The sequence below is a fragment of the Myxine glutinosa genome, chromosome 2 (genome assembly GCF_964187855.1).
Source record: "Myxine glutinosa chromosome 2, kmMyxGlut1.1, whole genome shotgun sequence".
Taxonomy (NCBI): Eukaryota; Metazoa; Chordata; class Myxini; order Myxiniformes; family Myxinidae; genus Myxine; species Myxine glutinosa.
Window position 1 is genome coordinate 200,705,565 of NC_136262.1, and position 23,698 is coordinate 200,729,262.

The 23,698-nt window shown below is 44.7% G+C and overlaps 1 protein-coding gene across 11 annotated transcripts in view; it reads right to left on the reverse strand.

Annotated features, from left to right (window-relative positions):
• LOC137420932 (fibroblast growth factor receptor 2) overlaps window positions 1-23,698 on the reverse strand; it is a 129,325-nt gene that overhangs the window by 99,843 nt on the left and 5,784 nt on the right. For all 11 annotated transcript variants that reach the window (XM_068106460.2, XM_078772169.1, XM_078772168.1 and 8 more), the window contains exon 2: window positions 23,099-23,261. In XM_068106460.2, the coding sequence (XP_067962561.2) occupies window positions 23,099-23,192 (94 nt within the window). In that variant the 5' untranslated portion in view covers window positions 23,193-23,261. The remainder of the gene's footprint in view (window positions 1-23,098; window positions 23,262-23,698) is intronic.

Below are 23,698 nucleotides of genomic sequence, written 5' to 3' on the forward strand. Positions count from 1 at the left end.
TCTTTTAAGAGCCAAGAGTTGTTTCTTGACACTAGTACCCGACTGCAAAGCCGCAATGAGCCGGCGAAGCCTCTTGCCACTATTTTACCCATCACTATGGCATCAGTAGGTTAGGTAGTTGGTAGTAGGTAGGTGTAGTAGGTACCGTACCTAGTTCAAAATGACACCATTTGCATTCTGGATGAGATAAAAATTTATAAAATTTCCTTCTTGATTAATTCGGTGAATTCCGTCTCAATTTCGGATATTTCCGGCCGTGAAAAACTATCGACTACGACCGCGAGATTTCTAAAAAATAATTCTTCATCAATTTTCGATTTTAGTCAATTTTAGAGGACCCCATTGTTCCACCTCCTGAAACTCGCAAACAACCAAAGACACACACACACACACACATGTCAAGTAGTAGATTTGTTATTGCCTAAAGTTCAGTTATAGACGTTGGGTGCTAATGTGTTATGATTTAAATGTTGTCTAAAAATGCTATTTTCATAAAGTAAATAAAGGGTTTTTGCTTCGTTTTAGTTTTGGATGAGGAAAGGCTTAAAATGAGGTCATGCTGAACAAATTGTATACGTGTGCTTTTTTCGAGGCTGGTCATAAAACCACGCCCACATGCGCTTGTTTTTGCGTAATGCTAGTAGAATGACATGATCGTTAACCATATATATTTTGTTTTAATCTCAGCAACGCATGACTCTGTATAAACATGCTTTGGATTACTCATGTACACAAACCCATAAAATATATGGGTTTGTTTGGCTAAGCATACACTCTCCTCTTTGTGAGTTATATTTCTGTTTTCTCGGAGCCCAGAGAAACAATTGGTCCAAATGATAAGGAAGGGCTGACTCCCCCGAATGATAACGGTGGGAGGGACTCTCGCCAGTCGCTTCGTTCTCTCGGAGATTTTCTGATAATCGTATTCGTATATAAGTGAATGAGAATCAATGCGTTTTCAGGAAGGCTTGACGTGGCATGAGACTGGCTCTTGCTATAGATGTCTTGGCCTCCTCCGGATCTGTATAAGTTGGTTTTTAATAAAGCTGCGCCATTCCAGGCTATTGTGGACTTCTTTTGCAAACGAAGAGCTGATTCTTCACAGATGGTACCAGGAGTGGGGTGTCAACAGACGCGGAGGACGGGAAACGGAGCCCGATGGACAGGAGGAAGGCTGACCTGAGGCCGGCGCCGGCACGTTGATTTGATTAAAGGTGGGAGTTGTTTTATATCAGAGGGCTATTATTCCAAATTCGTACCTTCCTCCCTCGCGCGGGTTCAGTCTCCTTGTCTTCCCCGCTGTCTGCACTCGAACAGAAATTGTAAGTAAAGGCTCATTTAGGCCTCAGAATGACGTAGCTTTGTTAAAGCCAGGATAAACAAGTAAGGATAAACCAGTAAGGACTTAACAGTAAGCTTAAAGTTACAGTTAGCACCAGGAGGGGAAAGTGAGGTCGGACAGACATATAGGTCGAGCCAGGCCGAGAACTTTCCAGGAAGGAACAGCCCAGAGACAAGATGGGGTATGCCATTGCATGCCAGGGAAGGAGGGCTGTGGTTAACTTAGACGGCCAAAGGGACATGGCCAGGAAGGGTGAAATGCGTAGGTACCAGGTAGGTTTGACAAGAAGGTAGTGACAACTACGAGGTCAAGCCAGGAAGCTCTAGACTAAGTTCTAGACAAGAGGTCCAGATAAAGCAGGCCAGGATCTGGTGGACAAGAGAAAATAAATAAGCTCACAGGAAATGGGCCAGGTGGCCACAGGGTGAGAAGGACAGGTTAGGTTTTGAAATATTGAAAATTGAAGCAGGAGCTGCATTGTAGGAATTTGAAGCTTCAGAGCCAAAGGAAGCAAGTTCAGGAAGCAAAGTTCAGGACAAAACAATTAAGGAGGTAGTTAAACAAGTAAAACAGCGAGTGATGCCGCTGGACCAGATACCAGACCAAGACCCCCCAACCCCCCAAGACCTGAGCTCAGTCCCGGGGCTCTAGGCAACACCCCCCACCCCCCCCAAGACCTGAGCTCAGTCCCAGGGCTCTAGGCAACACCCCAACACCCCGCCCTGCCTTCCCTTTTTTTTCACCTCAACCCACCCCCCGTCCAACCAGTCCCAAAAATCCTTTTCCTTGAATGAGAGACGTAACATGAATGAGCAAAGATTGTTTGGGAGTGGCTGGAGAAAGGCATGATTTGAGTCGATCTGAGTTTCGCGCGAAGAATGGGAGACTCACTCGTATATGAATGAGGAATGAATGTATATTGGGATGTTAATTGACGTGTGTGTCTGGCCAATGTGTTTGTCTGTGTGTCATGTGCAAAGCAGAGGGTTTCGGTGTGAAACTTTGTAAGCGATCTGCTCGACTTGGGGGAAATTCAGGCCGGGAATGTCCATTTTAACGTCTATCCGAGAGAACAGGCGAGGTCCTGAACTGAGTCCGGATTTTCATCTGTTTGGGAGTTGTTTGGGAAGCGAATTGATATAAATCGGGTCAGGAAAGCACCCGGAGTGCCCTTGTCGATCTACTGTTGATATGAAGCGGTTTCTTGGAGATGGTTGCAGAATTCGAATCAATATGTGTGTTTTACTTGAATTGAAGAGTTCATTCAATGGCAGATATTGTGTATTGTATGTGTGGGATGTATCGCTGAGGCAGCTCACCTTTGGAATTGGTGTCATATAGTGCATTTTGGATCAGAGAGGTCAAGCGTCGGAGATCCTGTTTTTTTGCGATGTAAACCCCGCCGCGAACGCGAATAGAGCGGCGTGCAGGGAGTGTTGGGATTCGTGTGGAGGCACGAGGGTGCGCGCCAAGACGGGGGGCGGCGTGGCGTCGTCGCGTTGAGATGGTTGTGCCAGGTCGATCGGCGATCTCTGAATTTAAATCGGATTTTTGTCATGTGTGTTGTGAAATTAAACGTCTATCCGAGAATCCTGGCAATGTTCGTTTAACTAAAGTGTGGTACAAACCTGTGTTTCCGCCGTGCGGCTCCGTGGAAGTTTGGGTAGAGGGATATTGTGTGTTCAGACAGGAGCCGAGCGAGCCGCGAGTCACGGGTGTGCTGTATGAGATTTGCTCAGAGTGCTGGCGATAACTCGCCCACTCTCAGAGGAGGATGTGTGCCCAAATGCATTGTGGGTCATTTCAACTTTGCTGGATGTCGGACGTTCATGTCAGACGAGCCATGTCGGAATAGTGGCCGGCTGCGACATATATGCCAGGCAATGTCACAGGACGAATACGTTACTTATAAGATGGATTTTTATTTAAGATGGATTTATAAGATGGATAGATGGATGGATTTATTTAAGATGGCTAAAATAAACGATTTCAAGACAGAGTAATTAATTTCCGGAGCCAAGTTCCAACAGGAAGTCTTGTTCATACAGTAAGGTACAGTGCGGAGTGGCGGCTGGAAGATGCATCGATGCATTTGTGTTGACCAATTCGAAGTTTGACCTTTTAAAGTTTAGTTGACCTTTGTTCAAGATATGCAAGGGAAAGGTCAGAGGTAATTCACTAACCTTGGAAGAACGACAGGCGGAGTCAGTCTACAGGGTGTTGCTTTAACGACAGGATATATAGGACTTAAATCTGGAGAATATCGGGACATTATATTGTGGGTAAAACCAAAATCATGTACATAATTAGTGGACAGAGAATATCGAGTTTTTTGTTGTTGTGGAAGCGTCAGTCAGGTACAGTACGCTTGGAATTTAATTTAACCGGGTCGAGTACAGTGACGTGTTCGATCGAGCTGTGGGGATTTGAGATGGATTTGAGTCACGTTAAATGGAGGACATTTGGGAGGATGAAGAGATGCAAGTAACGTGGATTAAATTGTGGTATCACGAGTTGGGTGCCAGAGATATTGTGGTTATTATAACTCACTGAGTATAGGGGGCGCCGGGCGCACCGAGTACAGATCGGGTTGCATGATGGAGCACGCATGCATGGATTTTGGCTTTGCGAGGCTCCGGATAGAAATTGGCATTTCGATGCTGTGGATTATATCGTGCCTGCCCGGAAAGGTGATGTCCTGTGCTGGGGCTGGCGACATACCTCTGTTATTTGTCTGTCTGTCGGTCTGATTGTAAGTCTTTGGTACTGGGAGGGCTAATTGAGTGCTCAGGCGTCATTGTTCCATGGAGGCAGGAGCTGTGAGTCACAAAATGTAAATGTAACACAGAGAGATGAACAGGACAACAATGGAGTTTATATGGACGGGTTTGGGGATGCAACTTCGTCCGGGGGTTTTGGTCCAGCCTGCAAGGAGTCCAGGGGCTTGTTTTAGGGCTGGGTCGCCAAAAATGGGATGCTGTGCCCATCTGGATGTAAAATTATCCATCAAGGACGGGGAATAATGTGCAGTGTGATTGGGTAAGAGGTAAAGGCCATAAAACACCAACCCCATGAGGAACGAAATAAATGGAGAGATGTTGGGATCACATGATGGTTGGGATTGAAGAACAACCTACTGGGATTTCAAACCTGTGTTTGGGTCTGGGGCAACTGGGTGATGGGCAACAGTGTATGAGTGAGTAATTATGATCTGTTTAAGTGTAAGAGGCGGTGGAGAAGAAAGGGGTGATGAAAAGTTATTTGTTTTAGTGTGAAGTAGGTTGGTTGCTTATTTGTCACAGTAAGATGAGAGTTGTGTTTTTAAGCTTGGTCTTTGAATGAATTGTTGATTGGAAAAGTGATTTTTGATCGCTGATCCGATCTGGTTTTGAATTGTTTGATTTAATTTTGAGTTGATTGGAGGTAATAAGGATTTGTGTTGATTTCCTGATTTGAGTTCATCTGGAAACAAAGACAGATGGGATTAATGTGTATATCAGGAACATTTTGGAAAAGAAATATGGATATATGACATTACTAAAATATAACCAAGCAATTGAGAGTTCTTGGGTTAATGGGATATAAATAAATGCATCTACAAGTTGATGGTTTATAAAAATTTAGTTCTGGATGATACTTAAACGATGAACAATGTTGGCAATATACAAAGAATGTGACTTGTTTTTTGGGGGGCAAAGTTATGAGTGGTTGTGGGCAAACGAAGATTAATTTAGATTTATCATAGTTAAGTTCGAGGAAGTTGATTTGAAGCCAGAATTTTATTTGGATGCCAGAAAGGAGAAAGGAGATGCTGAAAGCCAGAAAGGAGATGCTGTTGTCTACTCTGAATGACAGGTGGCGGTATCCAGGGCGCTGAGGAGTTTGTTCACGTTGTAAAGTTTGTTTATTTAGTTTGTTTATTGTAGAGAAGAGTGCTTTTGGGATTCCGGAGCCAGAGTGGATAATTTGAGGGTAGTAGGTGGAGTAGAGGACATCTTTGCAGTGCTGTAGGTGGTCCTTGTAGGCTTGGGGGTGAACTAATTTGGGTTTAATAGGCACAAGCTGGTCTAAACAGGGTGAGGAGGATGGTGTGATTGATGATGTCAAAGGAGGCGTCGAGGTGAGGAGGATGAAAATGTTGAGGTTGCCGGCGTCAGAGGAGAGAGAAGGTCGCTGGTGATTTTGAGGAGAGCAGTTTCAGTACTGTGGCTGGAGCAGAATCCGGATTGGGATGTTTCATACAGGTTATTGGCAGAGTGGTGATGTTTGAGTTGAGTGGCCACAGCACGTTCCAAAACTTTTGACAGAAAGGGTAGATTGGAGATGGGTCTGAAGTTATTTAGGGTGTCAGGGTTTAGTCCAGGGTTTTTCCAGAATGGGGGTGAAGTTTCACGAGTTTTTGGGGAAATCGGTATGTGAAGCTGGATTAAGTTGGAACTGCTTGATGAGCCATGGAGATGGATTGGGTTTTGTTGTTGGTTGTCTGGGAGTTCGGTTGTTGCATTGCCAAAGGTTTCTGTGTGGTGGACACACTCGTTGGCTGTTGTCTTGTGTGACGTGGATGGAGATGTATGTGGCTGCGTGTGGCTGCCTGGAGGGGAAGGCGGCTACAGTGGTTGATATTGGTTGTGGGTTGTCCGGGGTGCTTCGATTTGCATAAGGGGTGAAGATTGGGATATTACATTATTTTGAGTAAGTATTGGCATGAGTAATTACATAAGTAATTATGAGTTATTATGAGTAATTAGTGGTATGAGTATTAGTTATGAGTTCCAGGTGTTGAGCTAGTTATGCTAGTTATCCAGCTAGTTATGAGTAAGTGATTATTTTAGTAAAGTTACATGTTTCGCTGTGTTGTTGATCTGGGGACAAGCTAGTTTGATGGGTACCCTGGGGTCTTCAGCGTGTCTATGTGTTTGTCTGGCTGTTACACTAGACTCTGGGATGTGTTTTCATGAGACGAATTTCAGAATTGATGACAATTCAGTGAGTATGGTGGACAACGTGAAGTGGCTGGTGTGAAGGAAGGGGTTGGGAAAGATGGACCCCCTTCACGAATACCCAGTAGGGTAGCTTAATTTCAGACATAACAGTGAGAATCTATTGTGAGCGAATCACAGTGGGTGAGGAAAACATTGTGTGTGACCAGACACCAGAACTGACCAGAATTGAAATTGGAAGTAGACCAGGTTATTTCTATTATTTGTTTATTCGTGAAAATAAATAAATAATAGGGGGAGGTTCATGGAGGTTAATGGTGGTTTGTTTGTATTAATCGAGGTTAATGGTGGTTTGTGTTTGTGTTAATGGAGGTTAAAGGTGGTTGGTTTGTGGTAATTCTAGTTGAAACTCTAGCTGAAATAATTTCCGTTTAATTTTATAATTTTATTTTTATTGATGTTGGAAACAGGTAATGGGATGCTGAGAGAAGGATTGAATTTAATTTGAATTGGACTGGATTAAATGGGATTGAATTTAAAAAAAATTGAATATTGGATAAAATTGGATCCACTTGAAAAAAGTGGATTAGGAAATTGGAGACCTGTAGACCAGGCGCTCCCAGGAGACTTGTGGACCAGGTGTTCCACCAGAGGAAAAAGACCAGGTGTTCGTGGAGCACTTCACCTGCAAGAACGCCTTGGAACCAAGGTGGAAGGGACCAGTCCAGGTGTTGCTGACTACACCAACGGCAGTCTTTTGCGAGGGCAAGACTTCGTGGATCCACGCCACGCACTGTAAGTTGGCCATACAAGCACCAGACACTACACCACAGCAACCACAGTAAGGATGGGCCTAATCATAGGTACAATACTATTGATAGCGACAGCAGCTAGGGGAAACTCCGATTCCAATAGATGCGAAAACGAAACCCGACACCTCACCGTAACATGGGGACAAAGAGTATCACTACCATGTTTCGAACAGAGAGCCCTGCACACAAATTGGGTGAACATAAATTGGCTAGCACCGTCGGCAGGGCCTGGACGCGTTGGCATGGTACTACAAAAGCAACGAGAGTTCCGGGAAGACGGGCAAGCTAGCATTAAGACCTTGGCCCAACCAGGATACCAATGGGGAACCCCTGATTTTAAGCTACAAACACGCACACGCCTAGGGAAAGACATGACCATGCAGGTCCGGTGCAGCGTCTGGACCCCTGGCGCGGCCAGGGGCGAAACTAAATACACACCATGCATCGAATACATACTCACGCCACACCCCCAGAATAAGGCCCCAAAGAAGGGGGAAAACACATATTGGAAAGTGGCCAGGGAGGTGGCAACAATTCAAAATAGGACACACTGCTGGTCGTGCATGCGCTTTCCCCAAGCAGGCACCACAGGAATACACATGATAGTGCTACCTCTGTCCCTCAATGACCTCTGCTCACAACCTATCGATTCCCCATGTTTAGTCACCACGCTGGAAAGAGAAGGGGTTGACAACGGCAAGAGTTGCAATCGACAATTTAATTATCGCCCGTCAATGATTGCCCATGTGGCCGAGAGGCCTGCCCCCGTCTGGGTCAAACCACAGAAAGGGAGGGTCTGCCTCCAGGGTTCCGGCCACTTGCGTATGGGAGAATCAGAATGCGCCTACACTCTCCCCGGGAAGCTGGGACAAGGGAGCTCGGGGATTACATTACGAATCGTACTGCAAGATAAACACAACCACAACATAACGGCTATAACATTCTCTAGGGGGGTTAGTAGGATTAATGGGGTGGTAAAGGGACTCCAGTGCTTATCCACCCACCTGGTCCCACCCCATGGGACAATGTTTATATGCGGCGACAAGGCTTACCCCTATTTACCAAATAATTGGGGGGGCACATGTTATCTGGGTTCAGTCCTTCCTGACGTTGAGATACTGGATGAGCTAGACCCAAAGTCCTTGGACAGGCGTTATAAGAGGTCAGTCATGAACGAAGATGGAACCACTAAACTACACGGGAGTCTATGGGAAAAGGTGTTTGGTTTCTTCTTCCCAGGAGCGGGCACAGTCATGGATAGTTTCCGGATAGATAAATTGGCTTTGGCCCTAGAAAAGGTGGCAAACGACACCGCTACGGCTCATGACATACTATTGGATACGGTGATTCACATGCGTACAATGGTGATGCAGAATCGGGTGGCTTTGGACATGCTCTTGGCAGAGAAAGGAGGGGTATGCGGAATTATAGAGGGAAAATGTTGCACTTACATACCCGATCCATCTGAAGGAGTGTCAGCCGCAATAGTGAGACTAAGGGAAACTAGCCACGCCCTGACAATCGATCGGATCGCGCGCGAAAATTCTTATACATTTAGCTGGCTCACTGACTGGTTCCAGGGATGGACGGGCACCATAGTGAAGTGGTTATTGACCGCACTGGCTGTGATAATCGGGGTAGTAATTTGGGGGGCACTAATGAAATCTCTAGTCCTCCTCTGTATGAGAAAGTATTTTACAGGATGGAAAGTGAAAAAGCCGCCGACAACGACTATGGTTCTGACCACAGAGGCCGTCGACCTGAACGGGTCCTTCAACAAGGCAGACGTGACCGGCGCTCCAGAAAATTGCATTGAATTTTGTGACGACTGTGATACTTGTGTGGATCCCATGTGGGAACTGGCTGCTGCCTGTAACGGTGTATGTGATGACTGTGATACTTGTGCTATAAACCCCTTGCGTGTACTGGCTAACGCTGCTTATGTATTACAAGCTGACAGCTGCACGCCCCCTTCTGACCCAACTATGGATCTGATTGCGACACTGGGTCTGGCGGTCGAGGGACCCGACGTGGATATCCTAGACCCGCAAGCCGACCAGGCGCCCAAGGGAGACTTTGACATAAAGGAAGTCCCTCTCTTTTCTCCAAATGTTTTAAGTTCAAATGCTTCAAGTGAATCGGATTTTTACGCTCTGTACCCTGACCAGGAAATTGAGACACAAGATACTGACAATATTATGTATTCCCCAGAACAGCAGCACGTGAGGGACCTCATGGGCATGATCGTTGATTAACTTCGAAGATCTGCAAGGACTGGGTCTGCAAAGGGTGGGGGGAGCAAGTTCCGCAGGGGAGGTGATGGGCCCTCTGGCGGAGCAGAACCTCATCTGGACCAGACCTCTTCGTTGTGGATCCGAAACGTTAATGGACTTTCATGTTCTGAGCCCTCAGGCTCCGAGCACGCACCACACGACACGTTCGCCAAATGCACGGGCGAGGCGCTTTGGGCGCACGATATGCCCTTGGGAGATACCCGCATTACACAATTATTTTTTCAATACCCGCATTACACAATTATTTTTCAATAAAGCCCGATGTGGCACGTTGTCTCTTAAGATACTTTGTCTCGACGAGACAAGAGGAAGGAATGTCAAGTAGTAGATTTGTTATTGCCTAAAGTTCAGTTATAGACGTTGGGTGCTAATGTGTTATGATTTAAATGTTGTCTAAAAATGCTATTTTCATAAAGTAAATAAAGGGTTTTTGCTTCGTTTTAGTTTTGGATGAGGAAAGGCTTAAAATGAGGTCATGCTGAACAAATTGTATACGTGTGCTTTTTTCGAGGCTGGTCATAAAACCACGCCCACATGCGCTTGTTTTTGCGTAATGCTAGTAGAATGACATGATCGTTAACCATATATATTTTGTTTTAATCTCAGCAACGCATGACTCTGTATAAACATGCTTTGGATTACTCATGTACACAAACCCATAAAATATATGGGTTTGTTTGGCTAAGCATACACTCTCCTCTTTGTGAGTTATATTTCTGTTTTCTCGGAGCTCAGAGAAACAATTGGTCCAAATGATAAGGAAGGGCTGACTCCCCCGAATGATAACGGTGGGAGGGACTCTCGCCAGTCGCTTCGTTCTCTCGGAGATTTTCTGATAATCGTATTCGTATATAAGTGAATGAGAATCAATGCGTTTTCAGGAAGGCTTGACGTGGCATGAGACTGGCTCTTGCTATAGATGTCTTGGCCTCCTCCGGATCTGTATAAGTTGGTTTTTAATAAAGCTGCGCCATTCCAGGCTATTGTGGACTTCTTTTGCAAACGAAGAGCTGATTCTTCACACACACACACACACACACACACACACACACACACACACACACACACACACACACACACGTGTTTGAGCTCATATTTCTGGCTATACTTTAAAATTTCTAATCAGATCATGAAGAAAATGCAAATTCATATTTATGCTCCGCACAGTACCCCAGATGTAAAATAGAACGGCACTCAGTAAAGCAGATACCTTTGCCAGGCTGAACAGTTTATGTTTTGTATCCCACTGATAGGCCGGCGCTGGATCCAAACCTGAACCAAAATCGAATTGGCTTGTTCTTGTCACCGAAACAACTCATGCACCAAATTTTGTCATAACTCATCCACAACTTTTTGTGATATCCTGCTCACAAACAAACAGACAAACAGGGGTGAATACATAACCTCCGTCCACCTTTGGTGGCACATGTAATAAATATCCAAGGTACCGCAAAAACGGCTGAACCGATCGCAACGATATTTTGGGTGGGTAATCCTGGGATCTCCTGGAGTAAAATAGGCTATTTTGTTTTTCCAATTTCAGCTTTGGCCTCCAGGATTTTCAGGTTTAGACTCCAGCATAACGTTATTTTTCCGGGTGCCGCACAAACGGCTGCACCGATCGCTGCACAGCTGCACCGATCGGACTCGGTGACCTCGGACCACTAATTGTTCGGACAAAGACCTTTTATAAGGACATGGGTTGAATCCCTGCTTGAGAGAATGCCAAACCCCTCCCCGCCATCACGGCCGTCTCTCCAACTCACAATCCCACGAGATATGCGGAAAGGACGACCCAAACCCAAGTATCTTCCTTTTGATTCGCATATAAACATCATTAAAAGTAAATAATGACCTCCTCCAAAGTTCAAACGACGTGGGTTTAATCTCTAAATGAGAGAATTCCACATAGCTAATTGGGTGGTGTATAAGCCAACAAATCGCTGTCTCCATCGATCTTGCCGAGGCCGTAACACCTATCGGCTCAAAATCTTTTTAACTGTTGACCTGTTAGTTTTTACAATGAAGGAAACATTAACAATGTTGTTAAAAGTTTATTTTGTGATTAATTTGTGATTGGAGGTATGTTGTTTGGAATGAAAAAAGAGATATCGAGTTCATGTGAATTTTTTTTTTGTGTACATTGTCGAGGCTCGTGAAAGAGCTAACATTTATCAAACAAACAAGCAAACAAAGTATATAAAAAGGGGAGCGGTCGACAAGATGGGGAGAGAAGGGGAGGAAGCACACAAACACAACATTTGAGAACAGGGACATCGGGAGATGTTTTTGGAGGGAGAGGGCCTGGGGGGAGGCAGGATAGGTATAAAACGCAAGGACACCAAGGACTTCCAGGAAAGAAGTCAAAAGTCACCTCAAAAAAGTGGATTTGGGGTGAAATTAGCAGGGGTAGAAAAGATCAAGGTTTTGGATTGGGGAAGATAAGAGATGGTGGTGAACAGCCGTTTTAAAGACCTGGAGGGAGGAGTGGGATTGAAGAGAGTGAGGGAGTTTGTTCCAGAGGCGGGAGAAAAGAGGAATGAAGGAGTGAAGGTGTGCAGAGAGTCTTGATTTTGGCAGTTTAACCACGAGAGGGTTGCAGGCAGATCTTGTGCGACCTGCAGGAATATTTGGGGGACAGAGCCCAGAGAGAGAGAGCTGGGGGAGCAAGGCCGGAGAGGAGTCGGTAGTAGAGGGAAAGACCACCAACCTGCCTGCGGTGATTAAGTGAAAGGCCCTCGGAGATAGCGTCATCGCGGGAGATTCCAATGATTCTGAACGCTTTGGTTTCAACAGCGTGAAGACGAGCTACGTGTGAGGCAGGAGCCTTCGCCATATGCAGATTCAGACTGCATGTGCAGACTTCGTGGATCGCCATATGCAGATTCGCCACAGACCCACGATCGATGTTCTATACGTGAACATACCCGTTTGTTTGCGAACGGGTACGTTTTTCATGGAAGTTCTTCACGAACTTGCTGTCCATGTCTGATATGCGACTGAAGGTGCTACAGGAATGTGGAATTTATTGGTTTCATGCTTTAGCATTCACCGTATCTGCATTGCCTGTTTGCTTCTGGCCTCCCACCCGTACTATGCACGGGTATCTCACTAGTTTATGTAATTGAGAAACAGGATTGAGTCAAACACATTGCCTTGGGGCACTCCCGACTCCATGTGGAAATGCGTCGTCTCAAGCACCAGGTTGACAGTTTATCGTTGGGCTATGAAATGAACTTGTTGACTGCACGGATGGAGGAAGAAAGAAAGCCGAGTGTGAAGGCAGTTTTGTTTGCTTCAGGCAGCATCCATGTCAAGCAGAGCACGATGTCAGACTGTGTCAAATGCCCGATTTACTGTATGTCCAGGGAGACGGGCTTGACTTCTTGTTAAGATTTAGGGCCACTTGACATTATTGAGATAGCAGCAGCAGCAGTTTCAAGGTTGAGTGACCAGGATGCACTGGCGGAGTTTGGGGGGAGCAGGGGAGGCAATGCCCCCACATTTTTTTTCTTTCAGTAGTTTACAATTAAGATTAAAACTCCCGTATTTAAATGTGAGTAACAATAATGAACGTAAACTGTATTTGTGTTTTCACGTACACTGTAACTACACTAACAACCAGTAATTTTGGGAGTCAGACCTCGCTACCCATTATTAATATTAAGCCCTCCCCCCCCCCCCCCCCCCAATAGAGAAGTCAAACTACGCCTATGCCAGGATGGAATCCAAACTGATGGACAGATAACAAGGTATTTTAAAAGAAGAAAGCCACCATCAGCGATGATGGACTCCATAACTTCTCATATAATTGGAAATGAAGCTTACTGGCCTATATTTGATGGCATTTATTGCATCTTTCTGTGATGTGTGCTGCTGACTTCTTGGCAGATGGGAGGCAGCCAAAGGAGAGGAACAGACTGAATAGCACAGACAGAGAAGCAAGAGCAGAGGAGCAGGATTTGAGAGCGTGGGCACTAATGCCACCTGGGCCCATCACCGAAGCAGGGTGAAGCCCGGACAGAACGTTTTCTCCCTTCTTGAGTGAGAAAGATACAGAAACCAAAAGACAGTGGGTATGACAAGCTAGGGTGGGGACGTAATGGATGTATTAGGTACATGAAATATGGAGGAAAAAATACTAGTTGAGACATTCTGCATTAACTCAAAAGTTGGCCCCCTGTCCACGAGTAAATTTTCAGCTACATAAATGTTCATGACCAGTTGTCAGCACCGATGCCCCCAGAGTGGGTAAGGGAATAACGTCGATTAAATACAACAAGCAGTATGTGATAAAAATTGCTCTTGCAAACAGACAGCTCTTTGGGAACTTAAACAGCAGGAGAAAAGCAACACTGCCAAACCGCAGACTCATATCGTTGACAAGAAAGCCCTGCCCGTTAAAACCCTGCACGACCTCAGATGAGCATAAAATAGGAATGAAACCAATAGTAATAAAAAAAAACTTGAGTCAGCAAGGTACAACACTGAGATCATAAAGCATAGAGTTTGTTTTGTTGTAACAGGTGTGATTTTGTAAAGAAATAAATCAACAAGATAAAGCCACAATGAGTGCCGACAAAATGAAGGGGGCGCACTTCAGCAATGGCAACTTTGGCCAAAACAGAGCGAGGGAGGAAAGACAAAAAAAATGAAAACGTTACCAAGCTTTGTTCTGAGCAGACAGGCAAGAGGTAATCAACCTGGAATGCGGCAGCTTTCCCTCGAGATCAAAACCAACAGTAGTTGTATGCAATGCACTGAAGAACCACGGGCCCAACAACATGATTATCTTATACCATTTTTTACTTTTATATTTTCAACAGAATAGCCAAGTTGATTGGCTTTGCTTCACTGACACATCTAATTTCAGGCTTTGAAAACCCCCAGGAGGATCTACTTCGCCGCAAGTTGCCATTCCAATGCTACCCATACAGGGATACAGCAGTTCCAAGCACACGGTCCTTATGAAAAGGAATTTATCCGGATGTTCTGCCTATGTATGTCTACAGCTCAATTGTGGGTGTTTAAGAAAAATAAATATGATAAGTGTATCAGCATTGTCACCAAATTAAAAGTTACACATATGTCGTGACCACCTTTGTCCACCAAAGACCTTGAATTTCTGCAAACATTTAGACTTGGGAGTTCAGTGCACTCATTGTGTCACAAAAGTTATCCTTTGACATTAATAAAATAATGAATCACGACAATAAACACAGTGCTCAGGAATTCTGCGGTGTTGAAAAAAATTCGTTCAAACAAGATTGTTGATGGCATGCTTGACTTCAAGGCTGAGTTTCTAAAATAGAGTTTAAAGAAGCCATTCGGACTTGGACTCTAAATATCTGTCGCACAAGCAGCAAGCAATCGGTCAGCAAGTGCTCTCAGTCTGATTTTTAACGAGTCTGGACACAAAACAATGCAATAACTGGGTGAGGGTATGTAATAGTGATAGTCTCTTTGCAATTACTGCTCACATTTTAATAAAACTATCTTTATCCACTTTTGAATCCCAAAACATAAAATAGGGGCAATACCCCTGGTAAAATAAAGCAGTATACGACACCGACTAAAGGTATTTTCAACAGTATCACGGAATTTTAAAACAATTTCAATGGTCGCTAGGAGACAGAGCAGCATGTAGAATCATGCTAACATAATCATAAAACTTTAAAGAAACAAACAAAAAATACCTATTTTGGGGGGCAACCCTCCCACCTTCCTCCAAGCCTGTAGACCCCAATAGATGATGATTTTTCTAATGGCGTGAACAAACTTTGGTACATCACAGGTGATGAAGGTTGTGGTCAAGTTTCATTGACATCGTGTTTGTAGTTTTGGAGAAAAGAGAAAATACCTACTTTGGGCGGATCAAACTCCTCCACCCCTGACTCCCAATTGATAAATGCATTTGGGTAGTGGTTTCCCGGTAGACCCACTTATACCCTGATTTTTTTTAATGCTGTGAAAAAATTTGAGTTGCAACGTACCAAATATCACTTGTGCCAAGTTTGGTCACAATCCCATCAGCAGTTTCAGAGAAGAAGTTGCTAGTATTTACGGACTGACAAATAATGCACCATTCCATAAGCTTGCCAAAACTATGTTCCAGGTGAGCTAAAAACTCAAGCCCAATGAGCAGCGCAAACCAATAACACCACCAGAAAACTGTGCCAGGGATAAGATCATAGACATGAACACAGAATTTCATCAGGCCCAAAAAGGTACCCGATATGAAATAAATAAACAAATAAATAATGGATTACAGATGTTTGGCCTCACATTCATGAATCAATACAATATATACTGTGTTCTACAATAAAGAAATCTATTTCAGAACATGCTATGATCTGTGATCACAGAATATACTGTGATATGTGACCACAGAACATAGTGATCTGTGATCAATCACAGAACATATTGTGATCTGTGATCACAGAACATACAGAGATATGTGACCACAGAACATACTGAGATCTGTGACCACAGAACATACTGAGATCTGTGACCACAGAACATACTGAGATCTGTGACCACAGAACATCGTGATCTGTGATCAATCACAGAACATAGTGATCTGTGATCAATCACAGAACATAGTGATCTGTGATCAATCACAGAACATAGTGATCTGTGATCAATCACAGAACATATTGTGATCTGTGATCACAGAACATATTGTGATCTGTAATCACGGAACAAACGAGGGAATTTTTTCACCTGAAAATGTTGAGATGTTACATAAATCAATGCACTGACATCGACCTACCCTTAACCATTCCAGATGCTTTAGGAGGTTTTGTATTTGCGAACAGGTGCATTTGATGAGACAAGTCAAATGAAGGCATGAGGGTGGTATACAATCATCAGCAACAACCCCATCCAAGAAATATGGACGAGAATGCAGTGCAATTACTAATCCAGGCAAGGAAAAAACTCCCGAAATAAAAACAGTAACCATGCGGCAAGAATTGTAAAGCAGGTGCTTCGACGATAGAAAATAATGCCAAAATGTATGTCAATTATTGGCATCAATTTAAAGTATCGGGTTCTGCATACTCCTTGGCTTCAAATCGCAGTCTTGGCAACATCGATGGCTGTGTTGAAGAACACCACAGAGACTGCCAGATTAGCTGTCACAAAGAAGACCATATTCTCCGAGGCATGCAGCAGTGCAACATGACCCCGTTCTGTGCCAAACCTTATCAAAGATGCATCGAATTTGGTGCGCTGACATTCAGGGTGAGACATGCGAGACTTCTTGTCATTCTGAACCTTTGAGAGACTTTCCATTCGTATTTGGTGTCACTTTCTTAGTGTTTCGTGATATCCAGTACTGGAAAATTTCTTTAGAAACCAAAACCTACCAATGCCAGAGTTTTGAACTTCATTCTGACCAATAAGTGAAAAAAACCTGTCTAGAGTTTGTAGATGAAGGAGATGAGTACAAGTGTAATTTAAGAAAGAATAGAGACTGCTTGGCTGAAAGCAAGCTGTCTCTGCCAGAACTTCTTTAAACAGTGCACGATAGGGATGTTTGGAGAAATCTGATCATGAATGTCAACAGAAGTCGACCACGACTTGACTGAACTGGATGAAACTAGATGAGAGCCGTCGGGAAGAAAGAAAGAAAGAAAAAAACACATAATAAATAATCGTTCAAAAACACGTCATTTTTCAAGAAAGAAATCATGAGAGAGAGGGACAAAACCTTATTTTTACAGACGAGGAAAATCGAGTTCAGTGAACAAAGGTATTCAGGAATTCTAACAAGCTACTTTCATGTACTGACAACTCAAACCAGCTGAGAGCGAGAGGATAATCGATGCCAATGAAAGAGTGCTCAGCAAGCATGGACATGACTGACAGTTCACGGTGAATGAAACAAATCAAATGTGTCAACTGGTTTGATTTGTACACTCAACTTAAAGGTATTGATTAATTTGTCAATGGGTAAGAAAAGGTTCCTTCAGCATATTCATCGAATTCCAGTATCCAAAGCCAATGATAGACAAGAAACTAATAAATCAGCTGTTACATTGCTTGACTACACTTGCCTTATAACAGATCTTTGCAATAATGACCAACAAACACTTTGATAGAAATAATTGAAGAAATGAATTTTCTGGATGCAGAAAGAAAACCCATTCATCAATCTCTGTCTGCAGTTATGGTTCATCATTATCTGTACCATGAATGTGGTTCATGCTTCACATTGCAGAGCACATTGTGGGGAAGTTTAAAATATATATATATATATTTTTGTATACAGGATCGAGGCTCGTGAAAGAGCTAACATTTATCACACAAAAAATCAAACAGAAACACAAAACATATAATAAAGGTAGCGGTAAACAAGATGGGATGGTAAACAAGGGGAAGCACAAGCACAACATTTGAGAGCAGGGACTTCGGGAGATCTATGAGAGGGAGAAGGCTTGGGGGGAGGAGGCGTGGGAAGGAGGGGGTGGGGGGAGAAGTAGAAAACACAAGGACACTGCAAGAACTTCCAGGAAATAAGTTGGTATTTCAAAAAAATTGATCTGGGGTGAAATTAGCGGGGGTAGAAAAGATCAAGGTTTTGGATGGGGCAAGATAAGAGATGGTGGTGAACAGCTGTTTTAAAGACCTGGCGGGAGGAGTGGGATTGAAGAGAGTGAGGGAGTTTGTTGCAGAGGCGGGAGAAAAGAGGAATGAAAGCGTGAAGGTGAGCAGAGAGTCTTTATTTTGGCAGTTTCACGGGAAGAGGGTTGCTGGCAGATCTTGTGCGTACTGCAGGAATATTTGGGGGACAGAGCATAGATAGAGCTGGGGGAGCTAGGCCGGATAGGAGTCGGTAGAAGACAGCAAGACCACCAACCTACTTACGGTGAGTCAGTGAAAGGCCCTTGGAGTTCACTTCATCGGGGGAGATTCCAATGATTGTGAAAGCTTTTGTTTCAACAGCGTGAAGCCAAGCTCGGTGTGAGGCAGGAGCACCAGCCCAGAGGGGAGAGCAGTATTCCATTGAGCTGCGGATGAAAGCCTTGTATGTGGTGAGGAGCTCAGATGTGCCAAGGAAGGACTTTGCACAACGGATGATGCCCAGTCGGCGACTGGCTTTGGATGCCAGCATGGAAATGTGGTTTTCCCAGGAAAGATCATGGCAGATAGTGAGACCCAAACGCTTGAGTGACAGAACTTCTTGGAGAGGATTGTTGGAAAGTTGATGGGAGGGTTGTCCAGTTGTTCTTTTCAGAGAGACATAGTAAGAGTGAGATTTGTCAGGATTGAAAGACATGTTCCACTTGTTTGACGAGTCTGTGATTTTGTCCAGGTCTGCAGAGAGGGTGAGGAGGCTGCAGACTGCTGATGTGAGGGATGAGGAATGGAGCAGCAGAGAGTGGATTAATCAGCAAAGAGGTAGAGAGGATTTTCAAGAGAGTCAGAGAGATCATTGATGAAGACCAGAAAAAGCACAGGGCCCAGAACACTGCCTTGGGGAACTCCAGCCTGAACAGGAAGGGGAGATGAGAGAAACCCATTCAGGGCCACACGTTGACTACGACTAGAGAGGAAGTCCACAAGCCATGCATGGAGATTTCCATGGATACCATAGGAGAAGAGTTTGGTGAGCAGAGGGGGGTGCCAGACCGTATCGAAGGCACGTGATATGTCAAGGGAGACAGCTCTAATTTTCTGTTTGGCATTGAGGACCTCCATCCATTGTTTAGACAGCAGAAGCAGCATGTCCAGAGTGGAGTGACCTGATCTGAAACCAAATTGATGGTCAGAGATCAAGCCATTGGAGAAGAGGAAAGATTTGATATCCGAAGCAATGATGGATTCCATGACTTTGCTGATAATTGTGAGAAGGCTGATTGGTCTGTACTTGCAAGGATCTGTTTTTGCACCTTTTTGTGTAAAGTGGTGATGTTGGCTGATTTCCAAACTGATGGCAGATGACCTTGTGCAAAAGAGAGGGTGAAGAGAACAGATAGAGGGAGTGAAAGAGTGGCAGAGCAGGATTTTAGGACCGGTGGGCTGATGCCGTCAGGTCCAGTTGCAGAATCAGAGTCGAGGGTTGATAGAAACTTCTCCACCTTGTCAGGAGAAAAGGACACAGAATCCAGGAGCAGCTGGGTACAACTGGGTACGGAGAGGGATGGGTTTGGGACTCAAGATTTAGAGGCAAACACAGAGTTGAGGCATTCAGCTTTTTCACGAGCAGAGTCAGCTGTGTAGCCTTTTGAGGTGAGGGAGGGGATGGAGGGGGAACAAACACCAGAAACAGATTTGACCAGATGCCACCAGGATTTGGAAGAGGGAGACAGGTTTGAGAGTTCAGTCTTGAGAGAGGAGAGATATTGTTTCCTGCCTCTCCTGAGGGTGGACACACACTTGTTTCGGGCTTTGTGAAAGGAAATGAGATTTCCTTCCGTTGGATTTGCTTTCCAGGAGGCGAAGACAAGTTGTTTCTGGGCAACTGCCTCACCACAAGATTCCGTGAACCATGGGCGGGAGGAACGGTATGACAACTGAAGACGAGATGGAATAAATCTGTGCATGAGAGAGAGCAATTTACTTTGGAAGAATTCCCAGGATGAGTTGATGTCAGAGGCGGTAGAGATGGGAGACCAGTCCATATGATTGATGGCTGCTTGAAGACCGTGCCAGTTGGCCTGAGTGAAATTCCAGACTCGTCGACGCTGAGGAGGTTCTCTGAGAATGGTCAGAGAGATGTCCACTTTAACAAGCACATGATCAGATGAGCCGATTGGAGCAGAAGAAGAGCAGCAGACATTTGCAGGGATGTTAGTCATAACCAAGTCTAGAAGACAAGATGCTCCGTTGACTGAGATCCGGGTCGGGAAATTGACAGATTGTGTCAGTCCCAGTGAGTCGCAGAAGTCCTTTGCTGAGGAGCCATGGCTGGTGAGAGAGGTACCCACACCCAGCCAACTGGCGTGGTGACAATTGAAATCACCACATATGAGGAAGAGAGAGTTGGGATGAGTAGATAGAAGTTGGTCCATATTATCAGACAGCGAGATGTAGATGGAGTCATCACTGTTTGGTGGACGCTACAACACACATATGAACAAAAGGTGGGAGCGAAGGGGCAGCCATAGCCAGAGGTACTCCTGGGGGTGAGGTGGAGAGAGGGCAGTGCAGGGCGAGTGAGGAAGAGAGTTTTTGATAAATATAGCAACCCCACCTCGAGGACGAGGCTCAGGTCTATCATACCGGAGGAGGGAGTAACCCGGGAGAGATATTAAGGAATCAGAGACATCCTGAAGGAGGAAAGTTTCTGCTAAGCTGATCAAGTCTGGTTTGTCAGAAGCAACCTGAATGGAGAGATCAGTCAAGTTTGAGTGAAGGCCCCGGATGTTTTAGGTCCATGCCATTAATGAAGAGGAAGGGGGAGCATCAGATAGAGAACAGGGGGGAGGGGGGTGAGGGTTAGGTAAAATGTGGAAGAGGAGGAAGACATAGGGAGAGCTGTTGAAAGTGTGTCAGAGATTTCAGAATAGCTAGGAGAAAGGGAAGGATGGGGCAGACAAAAAGTTTGATGGTGATTGGGTGAGGCATAGTGAGGTGTTATGTGAGGGGGGGGGGGGAGCAGAGCGAGGAAGAACGTTGGGGGAGGTGGAGGTGAGAGTTGGAACGGGGAAGAAGCGGGGAGGACGCTTTGAGGAGGAGGGGTGAGAGGGGGGAAATGGAGAAAAAATGAGGGTGGGGAGATTATAAGGGGAGGGGCAAGGGGGGAGTTTATGAGGTGAGGGGTTAGGGGAGAGTTTAGGAGGGAAGGGGAAAGGGGGAAAGGGGGGGATTTGAAAGGGATGGGAGATGGGGGAGATTTGGAGGGGAGGGGTGGGGGGAGTTTCGGAGGGGAGGGGCGAGGGGGAATTTCGGAGGGAAGGGGCAAGGGGGGAGATTTGAAAGGGATGGGTGATGGGGAAGATTTGGAGGGGAGGGGTGAGTTTGGATTTTAGAAGGTGTTGTATGATTAATGGTAAACAAACATTTATCGCAAAATGAGTTTCTTGTGACCTTCGAGTCAGAGATACATTTAAGGATGCTGGAGGGGAAGTGGAATGCAGGTGAGTTTCGGGAAAGTAGAAAGGAGCCGTAAGAGATGGAATTTTTTTTGGAATGAATAGATTTGGTGAGCAAGTCGAAAGCAACCTCTTAAAAAAGAAGAAGAAAAAAGTATTATAATATACGACAGAATACAGCACTTCAGGGGAAAGTTTAAACATTGTTGAATTGAACAGTGAAAACTATCAGGGGAATGGGGTGAAAATGGGGGTGAAATGGGGGTGAAACACGTGGTCGAAGAACGAACAAACGAAAAGAACAAAGAAGGAAATGTTTTTTCTTTGTTTGTTTTTTTTTTAGTTGAGATTTTAAGCAAGGAAGTATGGGGTGAAAAGACTGGGAAAAACTGAGAGAATGAGAGTAGATGGACCACAATCGACCGCTGAGAGAAAACAAAGCAAAGCCTCAAGGTAGGAAGCTTAAATAACTAGGCCGCAAATAATGCGGCACGAAATACTCGACTATTTTAAACAGGTATGAAAGATTAACACCGAGAATCTTCCTAGGGACACACTATAGGTACACATACGTAAGATAAATACAGTTTCGACAAAAATACAATTGTGAACAATTACTTAAATTCGAGCGTGCGTGGAGAGCGTGAACAGCTTCGAAAAACCGTGACCTCCCTGGCAAGATCTCGCGAGATCTCGCGTGAACCCCCCACCCCTCGCCCCCACCCCCCGCTCCCCTCCCCCCACCCCCCAGAAAGATCTCGTGATCGCGAGATTTCTCGCGAGATCATTACGATGCCAGAAACATGCATTGTTGAAGGTTGCACACGGACCATACCGGCTATTCATTAAAAATAAAAGTTATACTCTGACAATCTTTTGTAATGAGAGAGAAATTAGCGATCTTTCATTCTTGGAACCTGACAGGCTTTCCCCACGTATGCAACGCTGCACTGAGGATAATCCTGATTGATGTTTGGCAGCATTGCCATTTTATGTACATACAGGATGCAACACCCAATCACATGACTTGCAAATCTCTCCAGGGCAGTGCTCAAGCATAGAACAAACAGTTACATACATTGCGCACCGGTTGTGCAAAGAGACATCAATTATTACCATGACCTATTTCAAGGGGTGGCCATGTCAAAAAATCCTTCCAGCACAAGAACTTTGACTACAAAATAATTAAAGGCCGGATGGATTCAAATTTTCAAGAACAAACACTTCTACCCATAGCCCAGGAAAACAACGATAGCTTACCAGCTCAAAAAGGAAACGCAATCCTGATCTCAGCTCATTAAATTGCAAACAAATTTGACCTTCGGGGCCTAATTTTTCAAAGAAAACCTGCTGGCATCAAGTCAAAGGGTGCTTTGGCTGGTAGTATGAGCCCGTCCATCTGGTATGTGTCATACAAGTCGGACATTATGATGCCCCACAAACTTTGGTTGAACATAACGTTACCTTTGTCCATTACATGATATGTAAAAGTGATTGACTTGCGTACATATTTAGACTCAGACTATTTCAGCATTATGCAAACTGCTTTTCTTCAATCCCAAAGATTATTTACGATTTCACTTTCCACCTTAACCGTTGCTCTCCCATCCCCCACCCCACAAAATACATAAACACACAAAGCAGATTGACCACATGACCTATGACCTACCAGTCCGGAGGTACTCAAGGCCAAGAGTGGGAATTGCCGAGAGGATGACCAACCCGAGCAAGATGACAAGAAGACAGAAGCGCAAGCGTGGCATTCTGCTCCAACCAACGATCAGTTCTGATAAGGTAACTCCATCAGTCTTCACTGCCTCTCTTGATGAGTGCTAGAGGGGAAAGAAAACAATGGGAGGGCATAGGAGTGGAAATATTACAAATCAGCTTGTTTTTTGCAGAAAGTCATAAGAGCCCATTTTTAGTATAATAATAAATAATAACCATTTATTTCACGCCCTGAGGTGCATAGGAACTGCGAAGCTGTTTCATTGGCTAAGGAATACAATCCTGGACGGGTTAACACTCCGACACAGGATACTCGAATGACTTATTACCCAATAATATGGTTCTCATTTTGCCGACCTCGGAATGATGACAGGGTGAGTCAACCCACCTGGTGTGATTTCAATGGCATGACAGGGGCTTGAACTCTCAAGACCCGAGGATCTCAAGACAGTCACCATAACCATTAAGCCAAAACCAGGCATCATTCCTCGTGTACAGGTAACTGAGTGTGCTGAATGCTATATTTTTAAAAGGTATGGAA